This window comes from Falco peregrinus, chromosome 2 (genome assembly GCF_023634155.1).
Source record: "Falco peregrinus isolate bFalPer1 chromosome 2, bFalPer1.pri, whole genome shotgun sequence".
NCBI classification, from domain to species: Eukaryota; Metazoa; Chordata; class Aves; order Falconiformes; family Falconidae; genus Falco; species Falco peregrinus.
In genome coordinates, this window is record NC_073722.1 from 116,827,628 (window position 1) to 116,853,832 (window position 26,205).

At 55.2% G+C, this 26,205-nt stretch overlaps 1 protein-coding gene across 2 annotated transcripts in view; it reads right to left on the reverse strand.

The window, feature by feature from the left end:
• Positions 1 to 25,631, reverse strand: part of NTN1 (netrin 1) — a 103,096-nt gene extending 77,465 nt beyond the window's left edge. For both annotated transcript variants that reach the window (XM_005236216.3, XM_055797872.1), the window contains exon 1: positions 24,264 to 25,631. In XM_005236216.3, coding sequence (XP_005236273.3) covers positions 24,264 to 25,287 — 1,024 coding nt within the window. In that variant the 5' untranslated portion in view covers positions 25,288 to 25,631. The remainder of the gene's footprint in view (positions 1 to 24,263) is intronic.
• Positions 25,632 to 26,205: the final 574 nt, after the last annotated feature.

Here is a 26,205-nt window from a genome sequence, read left to right on the forward strand (position 1 = left end):
TTCCTGGCTGGGCAGGAGAAGCATCACCACCCTCCTTGGATGGCCCCAGAGCACCTTGGCAGGCTCTGAATGAAGGTCCTTGCTATCCTCGCCAAGCCAGAAGGTCAGTGAGGCTGACAAGGCGCTGCGGTGCTACAGAGTGTAAAAGCTAAAACTGAAGCTGGAGGGAACCAAGCTCTGATGAAGGCTTCCTCGGAAAATAAAACCTCTCTGTTGAGTCTTTCAGCTGGCTTGGAAACCTCTGTGGGCCACCTGGAGAGCTGTGCCCTTTGCAGTTTGTACAGTAGGAGCTGCTCGGATGTGTCGCCCTGTTTGTCCTTGGCATGGTGGGAGCAGGGCAGGTAACCCAGCGCTGGCATTTTCCTGTTGGGGCTCTGCCCTGCTCCCACTGCGATCAATGGGAATGCTTCAATTAACTCCAGAGAAGAGGCTGAAATCAGCTCTCCCATCAGCTTTATCCAGCATGGAACAAGCCTTTAGAAGCCCATGAATAAATAAAAGCATTTTCATATTGTTTTGCATTGAAGCCGGTAGGATTTTTAACTCATTAACAACCAATGCATCGTGCCCTTCATTTGCCCAGCACATTGTGTGGGTATTGAGCACTTAACGGCCAACAACTAAACCGATCCTCCCGCAAATTTACACGGTGACATGCCACTTCTGCACATGGGAAGCTGTGGGTGACCCCTGCGATGAGACCACACAGAGGGGACCCCAGCTTTGTCCTTTCAGAGATAATCCCACGTTTGCAGGAAAGCTTCAGCCCTGCCCAGGGCACAGGGTTATGGGGCACCTATAGAAACATTCCCCCTGAGGCAGCTTCGATGTCCAGCCTGGCCCCTATGGCATGTTCGGGTGGTTCAGACACAGCCCCAGGTAGCTCCTGGATCCAAGGCTGGCCAGCTGAAAAACTGGTATAGGGAGGAGTCGGGAAGGATAAACCTCTGTCTATAAGCATATATATATACCTATGGGGAGCTGTGGGGTCTTGCTGGAGCAAGGCCACACAGAGTTATAGAGCAGTAAGGAGAAGGGCCGAGGAAAGGTTCTGTGAAAGGAGCGGCGCTGGGAACAGGATGAGCCTCAGAACGAAGGCAGGGAGGGCACTAACGAACAAGAGCTGCTCCTGGCTGCTGCCCCGCGTCTGTGACACGATGGAGCTGATGGATGCCCTGACACACACTGTGCTGCTGCAGTTTGCTTCCCTTGGAAAGATGCGGCCATGGGGCTCACCTGTCCAAGCAGGGGTGGGGAACACCACAGCCATGTCACAGTTGGGCTGACACGCACCCATGCCGATGAAATTGCCTCCTCCTGCCCTTGCCACCGCGGCTTTCCTCCAATTCCGATAGAAACAGTCACCATTTCTCACAGACAAATTATGCCAATCAAACCAAACGCACCAAATACAAACCAAGAACGAATACAGCTGGCAGCATGGTGAAAGAGATACCCAAGCAGGGGCTGGAGAAAGCAAAGACCCCCAAATTCACTGGGAGCTGTCAAACACCCTTGGCAGCTTCCTCACCACGCCGCACTGGGGTACATGAGTGTCCATGTTTCGGCTGTCGGCAATTTAGTGGGTGCCAGCAGCTCTCTGTGGGAGCCCTGCATAGCCTGTGCTTTGTGCAGGTGTTCAGCATGCAGAATTTTTCCCATTTTAAAGATACTTATGTCTTCCATAGCTGTTTCAGGGTGAACGCTTAAGCATCTCTGGTGGTAGCACTAAGATACTGATCTTCTGGCAGAAACTTCTGAACCAGCTACAGAAATGCAGAATGGGAGGGTGTGCCATGCTGGCCTGACCCCACTAAGTCTTGTCCTTTCTATCTGCTGAGGTCTTTTGCATAGAGTCACAGACTGCTAAACACCAAAGTGGACTCTAGGACCAAATCAAAAAGCAGGGTCCCCCACCACATCATCTACATCAACACCACAAAGTCTAATGGAGCCACAGCAAAATTATCAGTCAAAAACCATCACCTGCCTCAGTTTAAAAACTTAGGATGAAGGAGGATCAGCCTCAACACGAGAGACACTTCCTTGGTATTTGCAAAGACTTTCCTGGTCACTGCTTCACATGGGAAAGGGCAGGATTTGCCGCACTTCTTTGAAGAGGTACATCAAAAGGCATTGCTAAAGAAGACAATTTGGGGGCATTACAGTCACAATACACCATTGCATCATTCATCAATTATGTGTCAAAGCCGAGCTGAAACACAGCTTTCAGTACGAGACTGTGATGAAGTGACAATCTCGCCCACATCTATGAAGAAGGTCTATACCACATTTATCTCAGTGAGAACTGGGAGCCTCCAGTCATTTTGCTTAATCTTTTACATGAGGTTCTGAATTTACAAGAGATTCAGTCTGGGTATCTGGCCAGAAAGGGAAACCCTGGCATCATTTAGATCCTTGTGTTCTGCAGTGTTGTGATGATCTCTACAGCATCTCCTTGGACTGGCAATTTTCATGCCCAACAGGGTGTTGAATTTGGAGTTGTCTAAGAGGTTTCAGTTCTCCATCTAACATTACTCCCTCCTGCAGGGTTGGAAATTGCTGTGAATTTTATTTTGTTTTGAAAGAAGGGAGTTCTTGCCTCCTGTTTGCTTCAGCCTCCAGCTGCTTTGCTCATGGCTTACAGCTCATGACTTCTACGGGCTCGTAGCACCAAAGTCAGGACCTGCAGAGGTCTCATCATGCTTGGTCACTGCAATCCGCAACCTGCCCAAATCCAGCCCTGGGAGACCCAGAGCAGAGCAGGGAGAGGGGCAGGATGGCCTCTCAGAGTGCACTCCCTGTTCCTGCTCTCCCAGTGTTTCTCCTCTAACAGGACGCCCGCACTTGAGGTTCTGCACTTCATCTCCTTCATAAAACTGATGCTAGGCAGAATACTTGGCTCAGCTTGAGCCTGACCCACAGCTATAAATCTGCACTGCTTCCCCTGCTCTGCCCCCACGGAGCTGCTGTCACTGCCCATTTTGAGTTGAAAAACCAAACATGACATCTCCCAGGTGCAGATGTGTTTGTCTCCCCTCCCTTCCAGACTTCCTTGGCTTCTTTCTCTTTTTGAAGAGGAAGAGATTTAGCAGGCTCTCCTCCTGGATGGAAACGTTGAGGCAACAGCCGGGCTGGGCCAGAGGCACTGCCCTGACACCCCAGGAGACGGCTGGCTGTGGCACTCCAACCACCCCATCAACCCTCCAGGCTGAGGAGCAGGCCTGAGGGCTTGCCTTGCCCCAGGAGGACTCCAGAGGGAAGGAGTTTCCCCTATCCCAGCCCTGAGGCAGTGGGGAGGATGGGGAAGGTCTCCTGGTGCTTGGTGGCTGCAAAAAGAGCCTCATGGGGTAGAGAAACAGCTTTGTGAGAGGAGGGTAATGGGGAGAAGATCAGACATGGAGGAAAGCTGGTCTTGTGGCAAGACACTAAACTGAGCTCCAGTGCTTCTGCCCTTCCCATGTGCACCCCACACAGTCCTTAACCCCCCACTGCTGCAGCCCTGCGGGCGGGCGTTCTCAGGGGAGATAATGTGCTGGGGCCATAGCATAAGGGAAGCTAGGGGACCTTCTGGCCTTCCAACCTTTATGAAAGAGCAATGACAAAATGCAGCACAGCTCAAGATCAGGTTTTTGGACTCCAAAAGGTCCCAACCACTTGTAAGCCCCTATCCCATACCAGTTAATTCACATAAAGAACTTGAAAATGTCCCAGATGTGTGATCCACAGCAGCAAAAGCCATTAAACTACTGTTACTACTAACATGCTACTAGAACTAATTGCAAGGATGCCATCTTTTGTTCAAAAAGCCCTAAACTGCAGAGAATACACCAGCCAGCTGTTGCTACATGGCTGCCCCATACTCAAACACCTCCCAAGGCTGGTGCTGCTCAGGTTGGAAACAGGATCCTGCATCAACAGGTCCTTTCTTCTGACCAGTATGGCCAGTCTAAGGGCCAGTTACAAAGCCTGCAGGCTGGGATTCACCACCACTTCTTGCTGGCATTGTAGCTGATGCCCACTTTAGGTGTGTGGCTCTGGCCTGCATTAGCAGCTGTGAAATGAGGAAGAATTTCCAAGAAGGAAACTCAGGGTGCAAGGAGAAATATCTTCCCACTTTCCAAACAGCACATCTGTGATTCTGCAAACACATCACCCTAAGCACAGGTCAAGGATGGCAGCAGTCATTTAATGAGTGTTACCTGGCAATGGTAAGCCCTGACAACACACCGCTATGAGCCTTCCAGAAAAGTACAAGCTAAGAGCCCCCACCTGCAGCCTGAGGACTGCAGGGTTTTGGGTGAAGGCAGCAGTACTAAGCAGCCACGTCCTGGAGTAGTGCCCATACAATGTACTCCGGCTGGCCATGTGCCCCCCTGATCAACTCACGGAGACAGAAGTGTTCCCCAAGCCTGCTCCTGTGGCGGCCCTGTGTGACTTTTATAGCTTGTTGTCTGCTCAAGCGCCAGATTTTCTTCTATCTCGGTGCTGTGTGGAGGTGGGTCTTATTTCTGCAGCTGGTGCTAGAAGACTCCTCTTCAGATTGCACAGTGATAAGTGGCTGGGGCTCTTTATGACATTGCTTAATGAGCTGATGACATCTTTACGACTTAAAAAAGTCCCAAGATGATTGAACTTGTTGATTCTTCAGAGATGCCCTAACAAACCCTGTTCACATTCTTCTCAGTAGATGAAATCTTTGCAGTACACTCTCTCCTCCTGCCCTCCACCAAAACTGTCCTCTCCTTCTGACCAGCCTGAAGTCAGTTGTGGGAATAACCTTGCCTTCCTTTTGGTGGGAAACTTTGGCTTCTCTCACACAGGGTGGGAGGCTCCTGAATTGGAGGTGTCCATGGCACTGTCGATTGGAGCCTCCTGGGCTGGGTGGCTATCAGTATGGTGATAGGTGCTTTCTATATATCAATATAAAAATATATCTAATGGGAGAGCAAGTCTGGATATGGGCTGATCTTTTATTAAGGTCAGGAGAGGGATGGGGAATGAGGTGTGCACAAAGGCACTACTGTGTATGGCTTTACAAGAGCCAGTCCTGCCTCTTAATGGCTCAGATGGCTTTGAAAGAGCGAGTTAAGTGTGCCAGGGTATATGAAGACTTTGTGAGGGGCTTTTCTAAAATCCCACACAAGAGGCTGTTAAGGAAACCTGGTAACCAGAGTATAAGAGGCAAATTCCCATCTTAAAACCAGCCTCCGGTAGCGGAGACAAAGCGTTTGAACCCTGCAAGGCTTGGCATGCAGGGAGGTGAACAGCGCCTGGGGCACAGTCATAATTAAAAATAATAACACTGAGCACTTTCAAAGCACTCGGTAAACATGATTAACTAATTAGTCAACTCCTTACTAATTAACCAGTCACAGGACTGGTGTTGCTCAATATGTTTAATGATCCGGAGAGTGGTTGAATAGCTGGGGGCAACGTCTGCGGAGGACAGGGTAGCTGCGTAGGGGATTGACAGGGAGGCTGGGATGAGCTCACAGCGGGAACGGAGGGCAGGAGGGGACACTCACCCTGGCCATGGGCAGGGGCTGCACCCTCTGGTCCTGCAGAAGACAGAGCTGGGCTCTTCTCCTTCTCCCCTGGCAATCCCCTCCCCACCCCCAGCCTTCCTCTCAGAGTAAGGGACTCGCTATGCATCTTCCACAGATGCCTGTAGTTAACACTTAGAGAAGTTCAGGCACTGCAAGATGTGGATGGAAATTTTCTGATATACCTGAAACCAGCCTAGACTGAGATCAGGCTGAGCTAAACGTGAATCCCCTGAAAAGCTGTGTACCTCAAACTTCATGTTAATGTTCCCCAGCACAGTGAGGATGAGTCTCCTCTCTCTTCCTTCCCAGTAAACCAAGAATCCAAGAATTGGAGTAACACCGATTCAGGAAAAGAAGAGACATAGGACCAGGAGCCTCTCTGGTTGCCACTTCATTGCTCATTGATTAGTTCCCCCACCCATGCCTCAGTTTCCCCAGGGCAGGTACTGTACGTCACACCAGATGTCACATTCAGATACTCCAGCATCAATTTGGTTTGTTTTTTAATCAGGGCTGCAGTTGGAAACTACCCCACAATTGGAAAGAAAAACACCTCCCAGAAAACCACATGGGGCTGGTTTTAAACCTGCTGCTCACGATTGCCCCACACCTTTCTCCTTCTGTGTAAGCTGCTGCTGCCTTCTGCCTGCAAGCGCTAATCCCAGCAGGTTGTTCTCAAAAATGCTTCTGGTGGCCCCAGGGTGCCTCTATGGCCTTTGACAGGTATCATCCTGAGGGAAAGCTGCTCCTGGCTGGCAGCTCCAGTACATCCCAGAGCCCTGCAGTGTACCTTCATGTCCCTGTGATGATCCTGCCAGTGAATGCCACATTTTGGGGCTGAGTTTATATATTTTTTAGCTGTAATTTGGGCATTTACTGTCCAGGACTCTCAGAATCCAAGTCTTTATATACATCGTCATGCAATTAAACATTGCGTTTCACAGCATCACAGATATGATCATACAGAACAGATCTGTATGGCTGTGCTCATAGCTGTTATTAAAACATCTCATCACACAGATCCTTCTTCCCCAGCACCAAGAAGACTTTAATCCCTGCAGGAGGGATCTGCAGGGACCAAGGGAGCACCATGCAGTCCCACAGGGTGCTGAGCAGGGCTGAGCCCTCAGTCTCCCAGTACCTTTTTTCCTGGAGTAGCTGGGAATTGCTGAGCTTTCTGTGGGACCTGCAAACCTTCAGCATGGCACACTTAACCCAGCGCTGATGGGATCACACGGCATTTCAGCCACTGCTACAGCCTAATCTTACGGGATGCCTGCAAGAAAAGCTATGGAGAAAGTCTGACCTCGGGGCTGCTGAAATGGAGCTCTCTTGGCTGGATTGGCTTTCTCCATCAGACATCCCCAGCAAGCTGGAGAATGGCAACCAGTGCCTTGCAGGGAAGACAGAGGGCTGGAGCAGGACCTGGCAGCTCTTGCCTGATGTGATGGTACTGGGCGCTCTTCTCATGGTGATGGAGCATCCCACCTTGCTGGAGTCATCTCAGAGTGCTTGAAAAAAGCATCCTCTCCGTTTTCTCCTAGCTGACCCCTGGACCTTGGGAACTGAAGGCCCACCACTGGGCAAGCGTCTCCTGGCTGAATTACCAGCTTGCTGTTGTGGTAGCGAAAGTTTCCAACTGCAAACACTTGATTCTGCAGTTACTAAGAGAGAAAGAAAGAAAATTCTCCCATGCAGAACAGTGTTTCGAGGTCAATAGAGAAAACCCTGTGGCCTGAATACCCAATCTGGGGAGCCTGGGGAGCCTGGCAGGGAGGCTGGGGTCTGGGTGTCTGCGTTGTCACACTTGTAGCCAGGTTACCATGGCTCATCCGCTGCGCATCCACATCCCGGGGCTCTGCTGCTTGCCTGCATTCAATGGGTTCTGCTCCTCCAGCATTGAGAGGGACAGTGGATTTGCAGAAGAAAAGCGAGTCCTTAGTGGTCCTGTCATGTCATCACCCCAGGGGTTCACAAAGATGTGTGGGTGCAGCCTAGGAAGGGGCTGCCTGCTCTGCCCCACTGCCCCAGCATGGCCCTGGGACTGGTGCCCATGGGCACAGTGCCTGCTCCCATCCCCAGGAAGGGGTGCTGCACCCAAGGGTGGCCAGGCACCCACCTTGCCCTGCTCAGCTGGGCTCGGACACAGCTCGGTCCTCTGGTGGCCCCTCTGGGTGTCACACAATGGGAACCTGAAGCACAGCGGCAAGTGGTGTGTACGCAGAAATGGCCACGTTGCCTTAAATTCATGGGTTCAGCCAGCATCGCCCTGCACAGCAGCATCTAGGTGTCAGGGCAAAGGAAGCGCTAGGACCTCGGTGCCTTCTGAGACATGGGTCCAAAGCCACCCAAACAGCCAGGAGGGACACGAGGACCCTGTTTTTGGGTTTTTCTTCCCAGATGCTTGAGCTGATACCCTGAGCAGGATATCTAGTGGGAATGCTTCAGCCACAGATGCTTCTCAGTCTCCAGAGGACACCCCGGCTGCCCACCCCACGGACAGGGACCCTTACCCAGCTCTTTCAGGGCTCCTCTCCGCCAAGCCCTGCCAGCGTTTGCACTCGCAGGGCTGCTGCTGGGGGAGGGGAGTTGGGTGCTTTAGCCATGTCTGCCCACCCCCCTCCCCTCCTCCCGTGGGGTGAGAACCAAAATAAAAGGTCCATTTCTTTAGAAAGCCAGGCCTGACTATGGGGAGGATCCCTGTATCCATGCAGCTCTCCTGGCCTCCCACTCCCCTGTTTAGTAATCTCACTTCTGGGCCTGAATTCATTCAAATGTTGTGAAGGATTAGCTGACCTTTCTTTCAGCACTTGGTAAGCTGGAGATGTTAAAGCTTCCCAAAAATTAAACTCTCAGGAGGCTGCCTCAGAGGCTGGGAGCCTGGAGGGATGGTCAGCAGCTGCTTCCCCAGCATCCACCCTGGGACAGGGACAGACCTCAGACTGTTCCTGCATCCCCCCTGGAACCGCTCGGATCCATGCACAGCCTTAGCACCTGGCTGCATGGTCCTGGTGCAGGGTGAAACCAGCCAGGTTTCTCTCCTATGAGTGATTTGGTTATTTTTTCTGTTTGCCATACGTGGGTTTCAGCGCCTGTTTTTCCCAGCTTCTCTCAGCCGCCATGAAAGGAAGGAGTAAGGGAAAATGTGAGCCCGTGAACCTGGGAGCTGAGGTCTGGGGAGGCAGGTGAAAGCTGCCTGAGAACAGATGATGCTGTCACAGCTAACAGGTGGCACTAGCTAGCACGGACAAGCTGCTCTCACCTTCACGAGGAAGCGTTCACTCTGAAACCTAATGACAATGTGTGGCTTGGGTAGCATTTTGCTGCCTGGGATCTCAAGCTGGGACTGAGCATGAGGAGCTTATTTTAAGCTCCCAAGCACAGACATGACGGAGTGACATATAAATACTTACTGCAGAGGTGGGAATGTGCACACAATGAGGCTGCACTCCCCTGACCTAGTGAATCTGATTCTCAGAGCTGCTCTTTGCTAGATGCATGGGAGATATAGAAGAAATCCTCTCTTTTTCCACATTTTTCTATTAATTTTCCCCTGGCAGTGAATCTCAGAGCTGGGGAACTATACCAGGGCATGAGTAGAGAGGACTCCACTATCAAAGCTCATCTTGTCTCCCTGCAGCCCGGGATGCAGAACTGGCCCCAGGCGCTGGCAAGGGAGGTGAAATTGCTGCTTCCCCCATTTGGGCACCCTAAGAAAGCAGCTGGAGCTGCAGGGGAGCTAGTGGCTGCATGACCCGTGCCCCACCACCTTGCAAAATATTGTGGCTGCCTTTGGGGGAGCCCTCCCCCTGCAAAGGAGGGGTTGCAGGGGTGACCCCGCACCCCAGCCATCAGGGCAGCCAAACTCCTGGAGGCAGCACCTTCCCTGCTTGGTTTCAGACTCTCCTGTTCAGGATTATGTTGTTGCATCTGGCAGAACAGAGGCAAATTCATCAGTGTGAGCAAAGCCCACATGCAGCCAAGCCCGACCTTCTGCCCAAACCCAGGCAGGGAGAACAAATTGCACAGAGGGAGAGCAGAGCTTCATCCAAAGCCCACGGAAACCGGTGGTGAAACTAGAAATGATTTCTCCTCCTCCCACTTGCTTTCTCTCTCCATCTCATTGGAACTGAAGCCGTTTGCATGCAGAAAGAAGCAAACGAATCCAAACACCGCAGCAGCAGCCGAGCCGCGTAGAAGTCTGACTCAAGCAAACACATTGCTGTTCTCCTTTCCATCTAGCTAAACTCAGTTTTTTTACAGAAGCTGTGAGGGGAGCGAGGGGATGCCTTTGTTATCCATTTAAATTGCTTGTTTAAATGGGCAGCCAGCTTCTAACGGGGCTAATTTTATAGGCACCATAACCCCACGCAAGAAGTTTCTTTTACGACTCTGCACTCCCCCTGTTTCAAGCAGGAGCAAGGGCTGCGGCCGAAGCCCCCAGGGAGTTTTCACAGATCTGCCAGTTCTCTGGCAGAAAAAGGCATTGGTAATTCAGAAAAATAAAACTGTCTTAGGAGATATAAATTAGATTATTGCTCTGGGGAGATGAGCCGCTCTGCTCACCCACAGGGCTGCCGCCGCCGGATAGCATCTGTTGCAATTACAGGTTCTTCAGCCTGCTCGGCAGAAATGACCTCCCAAATATTTCAGCAGCAGCTGGAGCTCACACAAACGCTCCATGTTCTTTCTATGGCTGAACAGCAAGTGGTAGGTCTGTGGTAAATTGCTAGCTGGTGGCCCTGTCTCCTCCGAGGACTCGGGGGTGGGGATGGGGGCAGAGTGCCCTCACCAAAGGTAACAGGGTCCAGATTGTCACCTTGCAGCGGGCGCTGGAGGCTGAGCTTGTCTCTCTTCACGGGTTCGTACAGTGCAAAGTGCACCCTTGGCACTAGATCAGCAATATTAATTGCCCATGAGAGGAAGCATATAATCAGCCTTCAATGCTGTATAATTACACAGAAATTACCAGAAGAAATTAATTCCAAAAGGTGAACATATGGGCCGCAACGCTGAAGCCGAAGCTGGATTTTGCCTCTGGTTACTGCCACTCATAACTGAGGGCAGAATCTAGGCCAAAAGTGTGTTTTCTAGTTCGTGATTTATTGTACCAAAATGGAGCCGGTAATGAAAACCGTGCTCCGCTTAATACACAGTCAACTTCCAACAAAAATGCCAGCAGGAACTCTTTCTTCTCCTTCTTGCGTTACAGCTGCCCGTCAGCAGAGGATCAACGAGCTCCGCTCCCCTGCTGCGGCCATGGGGAGAGGCACCACCACGGCACAAAACCCCAGCGCCTGCTGGCACCAGGCTCAGCGGACGGGCACCCTGCTGTGCCCCCCCTACCCTGAGCCAGCCCTGGACCCTCCTCTGCCTCTCCCCCATCTCCCCCAGCCTCTCACACCTTCCCCCACCTGAGCAGGGCTGAGCCTGAGCTGCAGACTCTTTCAGCAAGCACATGAAACCAGGCTCCAGGACTATGTCTTTTGGCACACCAGGCTCTAAAACACCCGCCACGGGCTGGCTCTGTCATGCCAAACCTGCCTCACTTTGCTGCAGTCTGTGACCTGTTCAACACAAACCGTGTGGGTGCTGAGCACCCTCCACAGCACCTGAAGCTGATGGGGCCCTACGGGCTAAGAGCTTAGCTCCTTCCTGGCCCAACTTGCTACTTCTTAGCCTGAAAAATGCCATTTTTTTTCTGTGTGCATGAAAGAGCAGGACCCCTCCCCTCTCCTTGCTGAGAGCAGCAAGTGGAGAAAGCTCTGAGGAAGCCCAACAGCAGCGAAGGGACCCTACAGCCCTTCCAACCCCCCCTTGCGAACACGGGGCAACCTGTGGGAAACCGTTGGGAGATGGCCGAGTGCCATGGCTGAGCCCCTTTGCTGCAAACGGGAATTCATTTGCATGCCAAAGTTGTAGTCGGGCACTTTACAACACGGTGCAAGCATATAAATGTATTTGAATCTTCAATATCGCCCAGCCATCATCCAGCAGCGCGCTCCCCTTGGAGCAAATCCCTCCAGCAGGGCTGGTGGAAGAGGGTCCCAAATAAAAGATGCCCAAATGAAACCTGGGGTCCCAAGGGCAGCAAAACGATGGAGAGCTGAAACGCACCAAATTCAGGCACATGGCGTATCTGCGGCGGAGTTTTTCCAGCCAAAAACATGCGTGCCAGCGACAACAGGAAACTCGCGGGCTGTGTGACAAGTGTTGTGGCCTCTCCTTAGCTCTCTTACTGCCTCAATGGGTCCCGGGTGACTCTGCAATCAAGGTCCCATTCAAGTCAGGAAGAGTCGAATCCCGGGGCTATGTGTTAGGCCAGCTCTTTCCACTTCTCTTTCAGTTCGTGGACACCTATAAATTTTCCAGGGACAGTGGTACAGTACATGCCTCCGCTACAGCCACTTCCACAAACTCCTTAAAAGTAGTCCAGGACCCTGAGAAATTCATTATATTAAGCAATTAACAGTGATGCGTGTGAGTTCATGGACCTCCTCGCTGCCAAGGACTAGAGTACAAACTACATCACCCCTAGTCAAGGCAAGCGAGTCAAATTATTGGCGACAAATACATTTATTCCAAATGTCGACCCACTTTACATTCCTTTATTTAACACAGCTGCTCTAAAGCAGTGCCGGAATAAAGGGAAAATAAAGTCTGAGTCTCCATGCCTCCCTGGTTCTCTCAGCAGAGCTGGCTGAATTCTTGTTGCTATTATTAGTGTTACGATTGTTGTTGTTATTATTATTGTTATGATTATATGCATTTCATTCTCCTTTGGGTAATGAATAATTTATGACTCTGTCTCGATCCCCTTTCAATGGATTCACTATCCAGGGAGACTTGCTGAATAATTTGGATCATTCGTTTTCAAGTGCATGGGCTGCCGACAAATTGTTCGCTTTTCATTACTGGGGACATTCATTGGTCACCCAAATCAGGGGATTTCTTTGGTCGCCCCAAGCACGTGATGTGCCGTCTGGGGTTTTGTCGGGATTTTTTTTTTTTTTGATTGGGTGAAACTTTGTGGAGACTAACAAACAGTTCACTTGGGGGGCTGGATTTCTGGAGAAATCAGTTTGCCAATTTTTGTGAGCATTTGATGGTTTTGCAGAGGCTTGTGAAAAGTAAATCCTACAGAGCATATTAAGCATTATTTAAGGTTTTAAAGGTGTCGCTATTTTTGCCATTTTATTTGATCAAAACTGCTATGCAGCTGATTATTAAGTTTTTGCTTACTCAGTGCTAACCAGAGAAATATTGTGGTATTAGCCTTGCTTCTTTGTCTAAAATCCTGGGGTCAAGGGAATTTTCAGGAAGCTTGCATTTGGGGATCTTTTTGCTCTAAAACCAAATGAGCGCCTGTATTAACCTGGCTGTGTCCACCAGGGCTGGTTTTGGGACCTGGCAATTCCCTGATCCTGCAGGCATGGTCCATCCCACTAAAGAAGCATCCCCCCAGCCCTGGGCAGGCTCTGAGTCCCACGGACACACACCCCTGGGCACGCACACGGTGCAGAGAGGAAGAGCACTGTTCCTCGCTCTGCTGCTGGACCACGGGATGGAGACGGCTGACACATCACCACTGGCATCCGCAGTTTGTCTGGGAGGTCCCCGCCTGGGCAAATCTCCGCAGATTTGCTGCCAGCTCCATGAAAATCATCAGAAGACGCCACGCTCAGCTGCTAACAGAGTTAAATCCAGGTTCGCCTGGGAATTAGCAGGGCTGTGTATCACCACTCCGGCTCAGACCTTCCTGGCACAGCGCAGCGTGATTGCAACCCTGTAGACATTGAGCATCCAACTCCCTGCACTATGACGGCCGCAAAGGACAACCTGACGGTCCCCAGGGCCCTGGGCTGGAGGAGCTCATCCCCTCCCTGCCCTGCACCGCCTGCTGCCTGCGCTGCCTGCTTAGCCCCGATTTACGAGCAGCGTGTGAAGGACAGACATTGGGCCACTGGGCTGAACAATGTGGGAATATTAGCCGAGTTACAAAAACAAACAAACCAAACCCCGCCGGGAGCCCGTTTCATTTATCTTCTTTTGTCCAGTTTTGCTTCAGCGTGAAAGTCGCCCTTTCAAGTCCAGCAGTTGTGTTCCAGCCCCGGCGGGTAGCTGATCCAAAGCGTTACACTGAGAGCTTCCCAATGGCATGTTTGCACAGTTCAATTCATTTCTAAATATTCAGTGGCATTTCCCTCCCTCCTACCCTCCCAGGACTTTTTGCCCAAGAGCCGAGGGTGTAAAGTACAGGGCCAGGGATACTGGTGCACAGAGCCTTTGTGTGCAAACACAAGCTGCTGTTTGTATTTGCCTTCACACTGTCAGAGCTCAATTGTGTGCGATGCAATACTGGCTACCAGTCTGCTTTCAATATCCGCTCGGCCATCCCCACTGCCAGAGAGACGCTCCCCCTCCCTGGCCGCTTTGAAGCAAAGTGATTTAATTTCATGAGACTTTCGGTAATCATGTTACAATCTCCAACATTAACCAGAACTGACTCCCTATTGCAAAAGGGCGGGCGAACAACGGAGTAAACAGCCTGGCTCAGGACAGCCTGCAACACCAGAGGAAGGCAAAATGCACGACGGCTGCCCGGCTGGTTCCACGCCGCTTATCAGATCAGGCTGGAAAACAACAGCCTCTTGCCAGCACCAGGAGGGAGCAGCCGGCTCCGACCATCCCAAGGATGCTCTACGGGCTGCTCTGCTCATCTGCTGCACCACTATGTCTGATTTTTAAAACCTGACCTTTTTCTCCTGTGTTCCGTTTACTGATCCCTCTGTCACATTCCTCAGGACTGGATTTGCTTCTGGGAGAGGCTCCTTCTGGTTATGCATTGCTGCATGCTGCAGCGGCCAGGGGTCCAGGAAGAGCAAGAGTCTCCCTGCACGGAGAGTGGGGTCTAGGGTGGATCTAGCAATGAGAAGAAGAGGCTGAGAACAGGGAGATTCAGCTCACTTGCCTGCACTGTCTCTCCTTCACCCCTCCTCATCCCCCTGCAAGCATGGCTCAGCTCTTCCCAGAGCATCATACACTAAACCCTGAAGGAAAGAACTGGGGCTGCGAGCACAAACCAAGGTGCTGCACCAGGCTGCCGGGCACTGGGCAATCCCCAGTGGGTATAAAAAAAAAACTTTTTCTGCTCAGATGCTCTGTCCTTGATGTCTCCATCCACGCCTAAGACCGACCCTAAATACCTGGACAGGTAATAGCTGACATTAAAGGACATTAATTCACCCCACAGAGCTTCCATGAAAACAGTCAAACTCAGTCAAAACGATGTACAGATCACAATGATCCACGCGGTGCTGCGGAGTGCAGCCTGGTAGGATCTGGGTGATGGATGGCTCTGAAATGCCACAGGGAAAATTACATGGACTCCTCATCCACCTTTCCATCCAAATCTGTGAACTTGGAGTACACAGGCATGTGTAAAGATGGTGATCAGGGACAGAACAGCTGGGCTTCGCCTCGCACAAGCTGGGAGCTCACAGACCCAGCACAGATATGGCACGCAGCCCGGAGAGCGAGTATGCGGAGCGGGGACTGCTCAGCCAGCAGCTCTTCTCCTGCATTTCTTCTCTAATTCCCACCTGGGACAGGGAGGGAAAAAAATCCCCCCAGTCCCTAGTGCCCTGAGAAACTGGGGAGTGTCCTTCCCACTCTATCATGCACCAGTGTCAAAACTGTGTCTACTTCTCCGCCATCAGAAAGTGTTTCCCATCCCAGCAGCTGCCCGCAGTGGGTCAAAAGGAATAAAAGGACAAATGCGCAGAGCCTGGCTGCTCACAGCCTGCACCAGTCCCTTGGCTGCTTCTGCCCCTCATGTCATTTTTACCCATTTCTAGGTGAATTTGGGGGTACTGAGTGTAGGCTCCTGGCTCTCCACCCTCCTCTCCCCAAACAAGGTTGATGCAGCAGCTCAGACCCTCAGGCAAGGATCCCCAAGGCTGCTCACCCCCATCCACACTGGCATCCCCACCCGCCTACCTGCACAATCTCTCTCTCTCTTGCATTTTTGGCAATTTTTGGCAATTTTCTCGGTTTTGGCAGAAGATGGCAAAGGTCCCCTGGGCTCATCCTTTACCATTACCAGCTCCTCCATCCCCAGGGGCACACCACTGGAGTGGGGCTGGGAGCTGCGGCTCCCCACATAGCACCCTGGGGCACCCTGTCCCTGCGCCAGGCTCAGCACGAAAGGGGATCCCTCTCTGGCTGATGCCACAACCTGGGTGACAATGGCCAGGGGGCAAAGCCAGAGGTGCCTTCCAGCCTATAACCTGCCGTGAAATAATTTAAAAAGACCCTGCGCTTATAGGAGAAAGTGAAAAAGAGGTTTTTTCCTTCCCCAGCTTCCAACCCTGTATCAAGGAGGGCGATGCAGATATGATTTTCAACCCGCCCAGCATACACAAGACAATTTGAAAAAATTTGAAAGGAAAACTTCTGCCTGCACCCCCCCACTCTCACAGCTGTGCGTGGGACATGAAGCTGGGCTCTTTCCCTATCTATTGTTTTCTTTGCCTCCTGCTCTCCCCAGCGATGCAGCAGCCACAATGCACAGGTGCATGCTGTGAGCAGCAGCAATTTTGTGCCTAGTTTGCGCTGTTGATGCAGCAGACCCTCCAGATCCAGCTGAGACCTTGGGGTGCCCAGCACCATCCCCACTGAGCCCCAGGATGAACCAGTCTCTCTGGCCCCATTACTCCATCAGTTTTTAAACTCCAGTCTCCACTAAAACCAGTGCTGTTCAAAATAAATCCATAAACCAAGTTTCCAGCCGAGCTGTGTGCCCCCTCCACCCCCGACCCACTGCCGACACGGGTGCTCGTGCTCTCCCAGGTTAGAACCTGTTTCTTGAGCATCTGCTAAAAAAAGGGAAGATTTCCGCGTCTCCCCCCAAGTTAATCCTCTACCTTCTACTGAGCCTAACGCAAACTCCCAGCTGGCGTGTGGCTGAGCCCTTCGTGCTGCTGATCTCTGCCGTAAACATGGGCTGCTCCCAGCTGGGACACAAGCGAGAGCAGCCAAGCCCCCTGCCCCGGTCCCCCAACAGCCTCCACGGCTACACCAGCTCAGCGCAGGGAAAGCCTCCCTGTCTCCTTATCAGTCCCCAGGGCACCCTAATTCCCCGATAACTGGAAGCTGTTATACAGATACCTTTTTAAAAGCCTGCCTGTCACTTCAGCCGGGTCCCAGCCATCAGGGGATGTTGTGGAGCGTCGCTAGTGGGGCTGAGGCACTGCCACCGGACAGAGCTGGGTTTGCACCGGGTGAGGAGCTGGGCTGTTTCTTTCCCAGCTGTGCTTTGATCCCGGCTCCAGCGGAGAGCGGTGTTCCCCCTAACCCCGGGCTGCAGCGCCAGGCTGAGCCCCGCAGCCGTGCCAGGCGTCCCGGCTCTGCCACACTGCCTTGCGGGAAGCAGCAGGGATCTGGCAGGGATGCTCGGGGAGGGGAGCTCGGGTTATGCAAAGGAAATGTCCCCCGCTGACTGCAGTGGCAGAGGCCAAACGGCAGCCACCGCTCTGGAGACACCCTGGGGACAAGGCAGATGTGACTGCCGGGTTCCACCACGGCCGAACCCTTCTCGCAGATCTAAGCCGCCTGCACAGGTTGATCCTGGCAGCAAAACTTCTACCTCCCCTGTTGCTGCTTGAAAAATCAAGGGGACCTGTTTGGTGCAACTGTGAACATGCTGCAAATAAATAGTCTGGGTAGGGTCGAGTCGGGGGGCTGTGAATGCCCCCCCCGGCCCCCCCTCATGCGCTGAGGGCTCAGCCCTGCCGTGGCGAGGGCTGGTGCATCCAGCACTGCAGGCAGCTGCATCAGTGCTTTCTAGGAAAGGTTGGATGTGGTATTTTGTGGATCCTGGGGCTGGTTTGAGTTTATTTCTGCCATTTGACAGCAACACGGGGGAAAATGCTGCACCACCTCTGCAATGCTATGAAGGTAACTAGCTGGTTCCAGTTGTCCTGACTGAAGAACTTTCACCCTGTATGTCGCCCAAGGCAAAACTCACTGGGGAAGAAACTCAGCACCCCAAAATCCTCCAGAAGGTCCCCAGGAAAACTCTGCTTGCACAGCCCAACCCCAGCACACAATAGCCCATAAAAGGCACAAAAGCCTCCAAAATCACTGTATCGAAAAGCAGGGCATCCCAAAAGGGAGGCAGGAGAGACCGAGGGCCAAAGAAGACAGCACCCCTCCATGGTCAGAAAGCCTGTCCCCCATCCGCAAGGATGAAAGGGGACATTACTAAGGAAATAAAGAACAGGGTTGTGCATCCCAGCTGCCCCACTTCATGGGCCAGGTAGGAAAATTTGAACCCCAGGAGTGCTTTCATAAGCAGGATCCCTAGAGGCAACGAAGATTTAAGAGCCCACATGCTTCTTGCTCCATCCTCGGAGAGGCAGCACGTCCCCCCGGGTGGTCACAGGGAGTTTGCTGAAGCGAGGACAGCGTAGGCTGAATAAGGATGACATGCTTTGGCCCAGAAAGATGAGGGCAGAGATTAGCTGTGGACAAGCTCAAGGGAAGGCAAGTGTCCAACCCAGAGTGCCAAGCCTGGTTTTGTTTTAGCCTTAACTGCGCTTTTTTGTTTGTTTGTTTGTTGGTGTAAAAACCTTTCTGTTGGAAATCAGTTTAACTTTAAGCTTCCTGAGAATAAAAGCCTGTGAGAAAGCTCTACCCATGCAAGGCCCCCTTGGGAGGCTACAATGGGAGTCTCAGTATCTTATGGGCCCATATTTCTATGGCTACAGCACCCACCTGCTCAGCAATACAGTGTTACCCACAGCTTGTGCAATTCTGCACGCAGAACAACCCGCCGAGAGCTGCACCAGCTGGGGTGCAAAGGACTTGCATCTCCTTGGACAGCACATGGTGCCATGAGAGGTCCTGCTCGCACAGGGTCTGTTCCAGCTGCTGGCTGGTGCCATGTCACTGGTGAAGCTGCCCCACTCGCAGTGTGTCCTGAGACGCAAGGATGCTGATACTGCTTCATGCCTTTCTTACCCCAAGTCCAAAGTGTTTTGCACAGCCCACCTTTACTCTCTATCAATGGGGAAACTGAGGCACAAGAAAAGACTGGTTATCAGAAATTGTGAGTATGCCTAATATCATCAGAAGATAATGGGCAGTATCACCACACAGCAGCTCCAAAATGCACCCGCCAGCCTTGCCTGGCTGGCTCAGTCTAGAGACGTTGTGCTGTGCTGCCACAGCAGCGTCCGCCTCTGGCAGAGGCTATTGCACCCTGGGGATCCCGCAGGGACACCTTGGAAGTCCTGCTCAGAGCCTGTTTGCTCAGATAAGAAATGCTGCTGCTTTACAAGGCGAGAAGGGATGCTTGCATCCTTCCCCATCCCTCTGGAAGATATATGGCCATAAGCTGGGTGAACACTGGGGACGTTCAGACCCTCCTTCTCACAGAGGGATGTGCAGAGCCATGTAAGTGCTCTGTCTGACTTGCATCCTTCCACAGTGACCAGAACAAAAGGGAAAGAGGGTACAATGGATGTGCCCTGCCGGATCAGCTCCCTGCCGTCTCTGCTGGTCCTACCCACACGGCACTCCCCACTCTGCTGCAGAGCCCTCTCCCTTTGTCCTCCTCTGAGATGGACCATTTGCAAAACCCTGAATCACCACAGGAGAGGAGAAGATAGAAAGGACATCTTCCACCAGCCCAGTTCTCCCTGGTGGGTCTCAGCCAGTGTGAACCGTTGTCACCTGTCGGTGGCCCGAGGACTTGCCCTGACTCCTGCTCATCTGTGTGGTCCTGGGGTGCCCCGACCCTCCAGACAGGCATCGGGGGCTGCTAGCCCAGCCGAGCAACAGCTGCAGGCATGCTCCCGTGGGCCCGAAGCCATCAGTCACCACCAGCCTGACTCCTTGTGCCATTCAGAGGCCAAGGGCAATGGGAAGGAATCATCACTACCCACACCCCACTGTGCCAAACCCGGGGAAAACAGTTACAGATGGGATGAGAACCACGAAGGCTTTTTAAGTGGAGATGATTAATGCAGGCTAAAAGAAAGGGATCACTTATTTAATAAGGGACACCAGGAACTCCCTGAGATGAAATCCCACAGTCCTTAAATCCCTCTGCAGGACCAGAGTGAGAGAAGCACGCCGCTGTGGAAGGGTTTGCTTTCCCTGGTTGTGATGAAGATGAAGGGCAGCCCACTGGTGGTTTGAGTGAGCACTGCCCTGCAGATACCTCCCCGGACCACCACCGAGATGATGAAGCCCCAGGTTTGCATGGAAGGAAGTTTTTCATCGGGAGTTTTGGCAGGCTGTTCTCTAGTAGTTCCTGCTCCCCTCCTTGTCTGAGCTGGAGTTTCCTTTTAGCAGGAGGAGAGAGTTGCTCAGAAATTGCTCTGACATGAGACACATCCCAGCCTGGGAACCCTAGTGCAGCACACACCGCCGAGCAGAGCCTGTCTAACACCAGGCTTCACGTGCGGCTTGTGCCAAATCCCCTATCTGAAAACACAATATGTTTCCTTTCTCTCGCTGCAGTCGCACTTGTTATTGTTAAACACTCTCTAGGCATCACATAGGGCCAAAATCCGAGAGGCACCCAGCACCTGCAAACACCACTGACGTCAGGCACACGTGCAGGTGCCGGGTGCATCTCCCAGTCCCGCAGGGAACGGGCTGTGCAGCACCAGAGCCGGCACTGGGAACGGAGCCTGGAGGTCATTCTCAAAGTGCCTGTCAGTGGGCTGCAGCCTGGGTTTGGCTACTAGTGCTTTCTCCAGCCACGGCAAATGCAAAAGTATTTTATGCAAACTAAAAGGAGTATTCAAAAGCAGTGCTTGCCTGTGTTCATTGCCAGCACTCAAACAGCATCGCGGTTTGTGAAAAATTGTGGAGTGGTGTCGACTGCATTTTATTGATACCGTGAAATCTGGTTGAAGCCCCTGCCTGCGTTTTCATGTGTCCACACAAGCTCACCAGCAGTTGAGCTCTGACAAGATTTTAGTTCAGGCCTTTTCCAGCTGCAATCTTCTCTCACAGGGGAGCTGGAAGCTTCATCAGGACAAACTGGGTTGGAGACACGGGGCTTTGGGCTGGACCAACGCTGAGCAAACGGAGCCAGCCTGGCGACGCTGGAGAGAGGGAGGATGGAGAACAGACCTCCAAGCTTGTCTCCAAGCTGTGTCCTCCCTGGAGCATGTTAGCTCCCAGGCGCCCGGCCAAAGGCAGACAGTAAGGCCAAGCTCTATGTGGATGAGTTATTTGCCAGGTAAAGTTGATGGGAACCTGAATCTGTGAAAAGCTCTGCTGGCTGGGCTCCTTCTGCAGGAGCGGGTCCCTGGAGAGCATCTCCTTGGGCCAGGCCCTGTGCTCTCCGTGTGCGGTGCCTGGGCTCTTGCAAGCCGCAAGAAGTGATAAAGAAAAATTAGATCTGGCTGACGAAAAACGTTCCCGTGGGAATTTTTGACTTTTTGTCAGAAACTCCAGCGCGTTTCTTTTTCAGCCCCAAATAAGCATGAATAGGAACAAAGATTCGGTTTTGGCAGGGAGAATGGGCTTACCAAAGAAAACACCCAAATTTTTAAGCAAAGCAGACACATTCTATGATTTTTCTCTCTGGTTGAAAAAAAAAAAAAACACAACAAATTTCCAGAAAAAAGAGCAAATTCTGTGAAAAAATTGTAAACGCTTCTCACTTGGGGAAAATTCAGCCATTTTGGCTAATTCACCCACCCTCTCATCGGTGCTGCTCAGGAGGGTCTGGCCACCTCTGGCTTCCCTCTCCAGCGGCTGAAGATCCCTCCAGCGTGCAACCAGCACCATCGCCACCGTCACGGCTGGTCCCCTGCCACTGCCCGGGGCAGGCTGGGTGCGCAGCCCTCGGGTGACCGCAAAGCCTGACTTTCCCTCTGGATTTAGGAGAGAAAGCGGGGTGGGCCGATGGTCATGAGCAAGTGGGTGGGAGCTGAATAGGGTTATTGTGATCTTTATCTAGGGGGATTATTCCAGGCAGTGTGGGCTTGGCAGGGCGATGCAGTTGTTTGGCTGTGCTTGGTTTTGCAGCCTGATAGGTATGGCCCCTGTGAACGTGCGGCAGAAACGGGCTGGGGAAAAATTATTTTATGGTAGCTTCATCCTTGTAAAACGTTCACTTCCCAGCAAAGTCGGCACAAAAAAGGAAAAAAAACCTGAGTGATTTTCATTTGCAGAAGTCTGACGCGGCTAGGAGTGTGCATGGGCTGAAATGCAAAGCCTGGCACAAAAGTGACACGTTTTACTGGAAACTGGGAACTGTTTCCTTTTTATTGGAAGTAAATTGGAAAGGAGAAGGATGGTAAGTGCACAGGGCCAGCACAATAACTCAACAGAAGCGTTTTCAGGAGCACTTCAGGGCCCTGTGGCGTAGACCAAAGGGTCCAACAGCACCCGAGATCGCACCCAATTTTATGGCATCGCTGACAGCGGTAACTTTTTTTCTGCACGCAGGGAGCTCGTCCCTGCTTGTGAGATGGGACCTTGGCATGGGGGGAGCAGAGCCCCCCTGCTCCCCGGGACCCGCTGCTGAGGAGGAAGCAGCGCTGGGGAATGGTCGAGGTGCGGAGCCCCGGCCCCGCGCGCTGCCTGGCGGGGGGACCCCGACAGGACGGAGGGAAAGCAAACGCGGAGCTAAAGGCCGGCTCGGCGCTGTGAGCACACCGGGGCACACCGGGGCACACCGGGGCTAAAGGCCGGCTCGGCATTGGGGGCAAATCCGAGTGGCCCCCGCCGCCCGCCCGCCCCCGGGAAAGGGCATCTCCCCTCCGCGCCCGCTCCACCCCGACGTGAACCGCAGCCCGGCGGGGACCAGCTGCTCCGGGACCCCCGCACCTTCCCCCGGGGCCAGCGGGCCCCTTCTCCCCGCCAGATAACCCAAGCTTGGCCGTGCCTCCGTGTACGAGGCGCCGGCGAAGAAATTGCGCTCTGCAAGGGACACATCTGATTGTGATTTGGGGGGGAAAAATAGGAGAAGGGAAAAAAAGAACAAAAGCCCAACCCCGGCCGCTCGGCGCGGTTTTTTTCCTATCGTCGGAGCTGTAAAGATTTTGGAAGACGGGGCCGTGTTTTCCATGTAAACAAGGCGGCGGCGGCGGCCGGTGCTGCGCTCCGTGGGGCCAGCGGGTCCCGGCGCGGAGAGCCGAGCCGAGCCGAGCTGAGCCGGGCCGGGGCGCATCCCAGACCCCAGGGCTGGGTCACTCCCAGCCGCCAGCACACGGCTGATCCCCGGCCCCCTAAACGACAGCGAGGAGGGGACGAGCAGCGCACGGGGGTCCAGCTGGGGAGGAGGGGATGGAAGATCGGGGTGAGCAGTCGGCGGGAAGTGCGAGGACTCAAGGGGAAAAACACCCCGAACCCTTCGCCCTTGCACCCCGGGCAGAGGTGAGGGACGCCCCGTTTCCCCTCGGGGACAGCCCTCCGGCTGGGGCTCGCTTATAGCCAGGACGGCGCGGGTTCCGCGTCCGAGAGGGAGCGAACCGGCTGCTCCCCGGTTGTCATTTGGCCTTGGGGCTCGTTCAAGTCCCCACAACGCCGCCACCGCCCCCGGGGCCGCCCGCACCCCCTGGAGATGCAGAGACGGGAGCCGCGGGCTGTGCCGAGCTGCCCTCCTCGGCGCCCGGCCGCCTTCTGTCTCCGAGAAGGACCAGAGCCCGTCCCGTCCGGGCACAGAGCCTCCCGGGCGAGCTGGGGGCTTTGCGGAGGGGCTCAGGCGGTGTCCCGGGGCAGGGAGCAGGGCTGCCGGCGACCTCCCGGATCCCCAGACCGGGCCGCGCTCTGTGCGCTGCGGGAGCCCCGGCCGTGAGCTGCCGGGGGCGGCAGACCCTTCCCAGCCAGCCAGGGCTCCCCAGCGCTTCCCCGGACACGAGCGGTGTTTTCCCCGGTCTCCTCAGTGTCCCTTCTCCCTGCGCCGGAGCGCCTTGGTGTCCCCTGCCCCGCGCTTCCGCGTCTCCTCCGTCCCCTGCCCCGCGCTCCAGAGTCCCCCGGTGACCCCTGTCCTGCGCTCCCGGGTGCCTTGGTGTCCCCTGCCTCGCCCCCCCGTGTGCCTCCGGTGTCCCCCTTCCCACGCCTTCGGGGCTCTCGGTATCCCCTGCCCCAAATTCCTTGTGCCTCGCGGTCCCCTGGCCGGTGGTCCCCGTTCCCCGTGCCCCCTGCTCTGCACCGCGGGGTCCCTCGGCGTTGTCACCAGTGAGCTCCCGGGTGCCTCAGTGTCCCCCCGCCTTGCGCTGCCGGGCGCCTCGGTGTCCCAGCCCCTGCGCTCCCGAGTGCCTTCACATCCCCTGCCCCGCGCTTCTGGGTCCTTCAGTGTCCTCTCCTCTGTCCTGCGCCCCCGAGTACCTCAGTGTCGTCTCCCTGGTCCTGCTGTCCGTCTCCTTACGTGTCCCTGTCCCGCTTCCCGTGTCCCTGGATGTCCCTGCGCTGCGCGCCGTGTCCCTGGACGTCCCCGTGCCTTTCGCTGCCCGGCCCTGAAGGCTCCTTGCCGAGTCCCTGGATGTCCCCGTGCTTTTCTTTCCCTGTCCCTGAAGGTCCCTTGCCGGGTTCTGGATGTCCCCGTGCCTTTCGCTTCCCGTCCCCCCGCCGGGTCCTTCGCTCTCCCCTCCCTCTCCCTGCCCTTCCGGGGACCTCGGCGCCCTCTCCCTGTCCTCCTCCCCGCGCCTGCCGGCGTGTCCGTGCCCGCGGCGTGGGACTCACCCACGCACTCGTTGGCCTCCCGGGCCGTCGCTCTCTGCCAGGGCCGGTCGTAGTGGAAGGGCTTGCAGCGGTCGCACTCGGGGCCGGCCGTGTTGTGCTTGCAGTCGCACACCAAACTGTCGTCGCGGTCACGGACGCAGCGCGACGCGTGGCCGTTGCACTTGCATCGCCCGCCGACCTGCAGGTCGGAGACGGCGTAGAAGTAGGAATCGCGGGCCAGCTCGGAGTCATCCTCGCTCTCGTCGCCGAAGGTGTGGAGGCGGCTGAAGGTCACCCTGATGTCGGTGGCCGTCACCCAGTCCTGCAGAACGGGCGAGTTGTCGAAGTCGTGGGCGGTGGGGCGGCCGTCCAGGGTGCTGAAGGCGATGAGGCCGCCGGAGAGGGGCCGCACGTCGGTGTGCGAGTCGGTGCAGACCGCCTCCTGCTCGTTCTGCTTGGTGATGGCGGCGCGGCTGGGCTTGTTGTACATCTTGCGGCACTGCGTGGAGTAGAACTGGAAGGGCACCCAGGTCTTGCCGTAGTCCATGGACTTGTGGATGGCCATGGACTCGGGGCGCGGCGAGCAGAACTGCAGGCTGACGTAGGTCACCTCGAATTTCTTGCCCAGGGAGAGGGTGAGGGTGACGTTGTGGGGGTACTGGACATAGCTGTCGGACTGCCAGCAGGTCAGGTTGTGCGGGTTGTTGAGGTCGGTGAGGAAGGAGGGCGGGTGGGCGCGCTTGGGGTCGGAGGCGTTGCAGAGGTGGCAGGAGCGGATCTGCTCCTCGCCCTTCTCCGTCACCACGCAGTACCGCGACGGCGGCTTCCCGCAGGTGCTCGACACCTTCACCTCCTTCCCGAAGGCCGAGTTGACGAAGTCGGGGATGCAGCGGCGGGGCAGCCCGTGCTCGTCGTAGCAGGGGTCGGGCTGAGCCGTCTGCACGGCGAACATGCTCACGCCGTGGTAGCCGCCGCGCAGGGGCTGCGCCAGCCACGCCGCCGCCAGCAGCAGGGCCAGCGGCGCCTCCGCGCCCCTCCGCGCCATCCTGCGCAACCTCCGCGCGGCGCGGGCAACCGAGGGAGCGGAGCCGCCGCTCGAGCGCGCAGCTCCGCGGGGCGACTCGGCTGAGGGAGGCGGTGCGGCGGCTCAGGGAGCGCGGAGCATCGCCCGCCTCGCGGCCAGCCCCGCGGAGAAAGGGGAGACCGCGGCGGCGGCGGCACCACAAAAGTGCGGCTGGCGGCGGGGCTGGGTCCCGCCTGCCTCCCGCCCCGGCTCTCGCACGGAGAATGACTGGCGGTCCCAGCCCCCGCCGCGTTTGAGGTCATGCTAAAGGAGTGACATCGCGCTCAAGGAACAGAACAACGACATCCACTGGCGGCTCAGCCAGACACACGCACAGGCCTCGGGGAGGGCGGGGGGGGGGGGATGGGAGAGGGACGGAGCCCGCCCCGACACCGCGGCGCTGGGCGCCAGAGCCGCCGAGGGGCTCCAGAGCCGCCCCGAGGAGCCGGGCAGGGGCCATCCTCCCCCGTCCACACCTCTGGGCCCCCGACCGGGCCGGGGGAGGCCGCGGCTGCCCGCGCCCCAGCAGCTGAGGGTGCTCCGAGGGCATGGGGCGGGCAGGAGGGGCGGGCAGCGGCCGGGAGGAGCCCCCCGCCTACCTGCGGGGACGCCGAGGGCGACAGGATCGGGCCCTCTTCCATGCGGTCGCTGCTGGCCTCCCCTTCTCCGCCGGGCCAGGTAGCGCCTGACCCCCCGAGCCGGACCGCGATGGGGGCCCGGGGCAGAGCCACCATCCAGGGCGGGACCCCGTGGCCCGGGTCGCTCCCGGACACCGGCCCGCTGCGGGGGGGCTCCCCGCGGGTCTCGGCCCAGAGACTTCGCCCCGGGAAGAGAAAACCCGGTGCCGGCGAGGTTTAACCAGGGGAAGTGTCGAGTCCTCGGGCACGACACGGGAGCTAA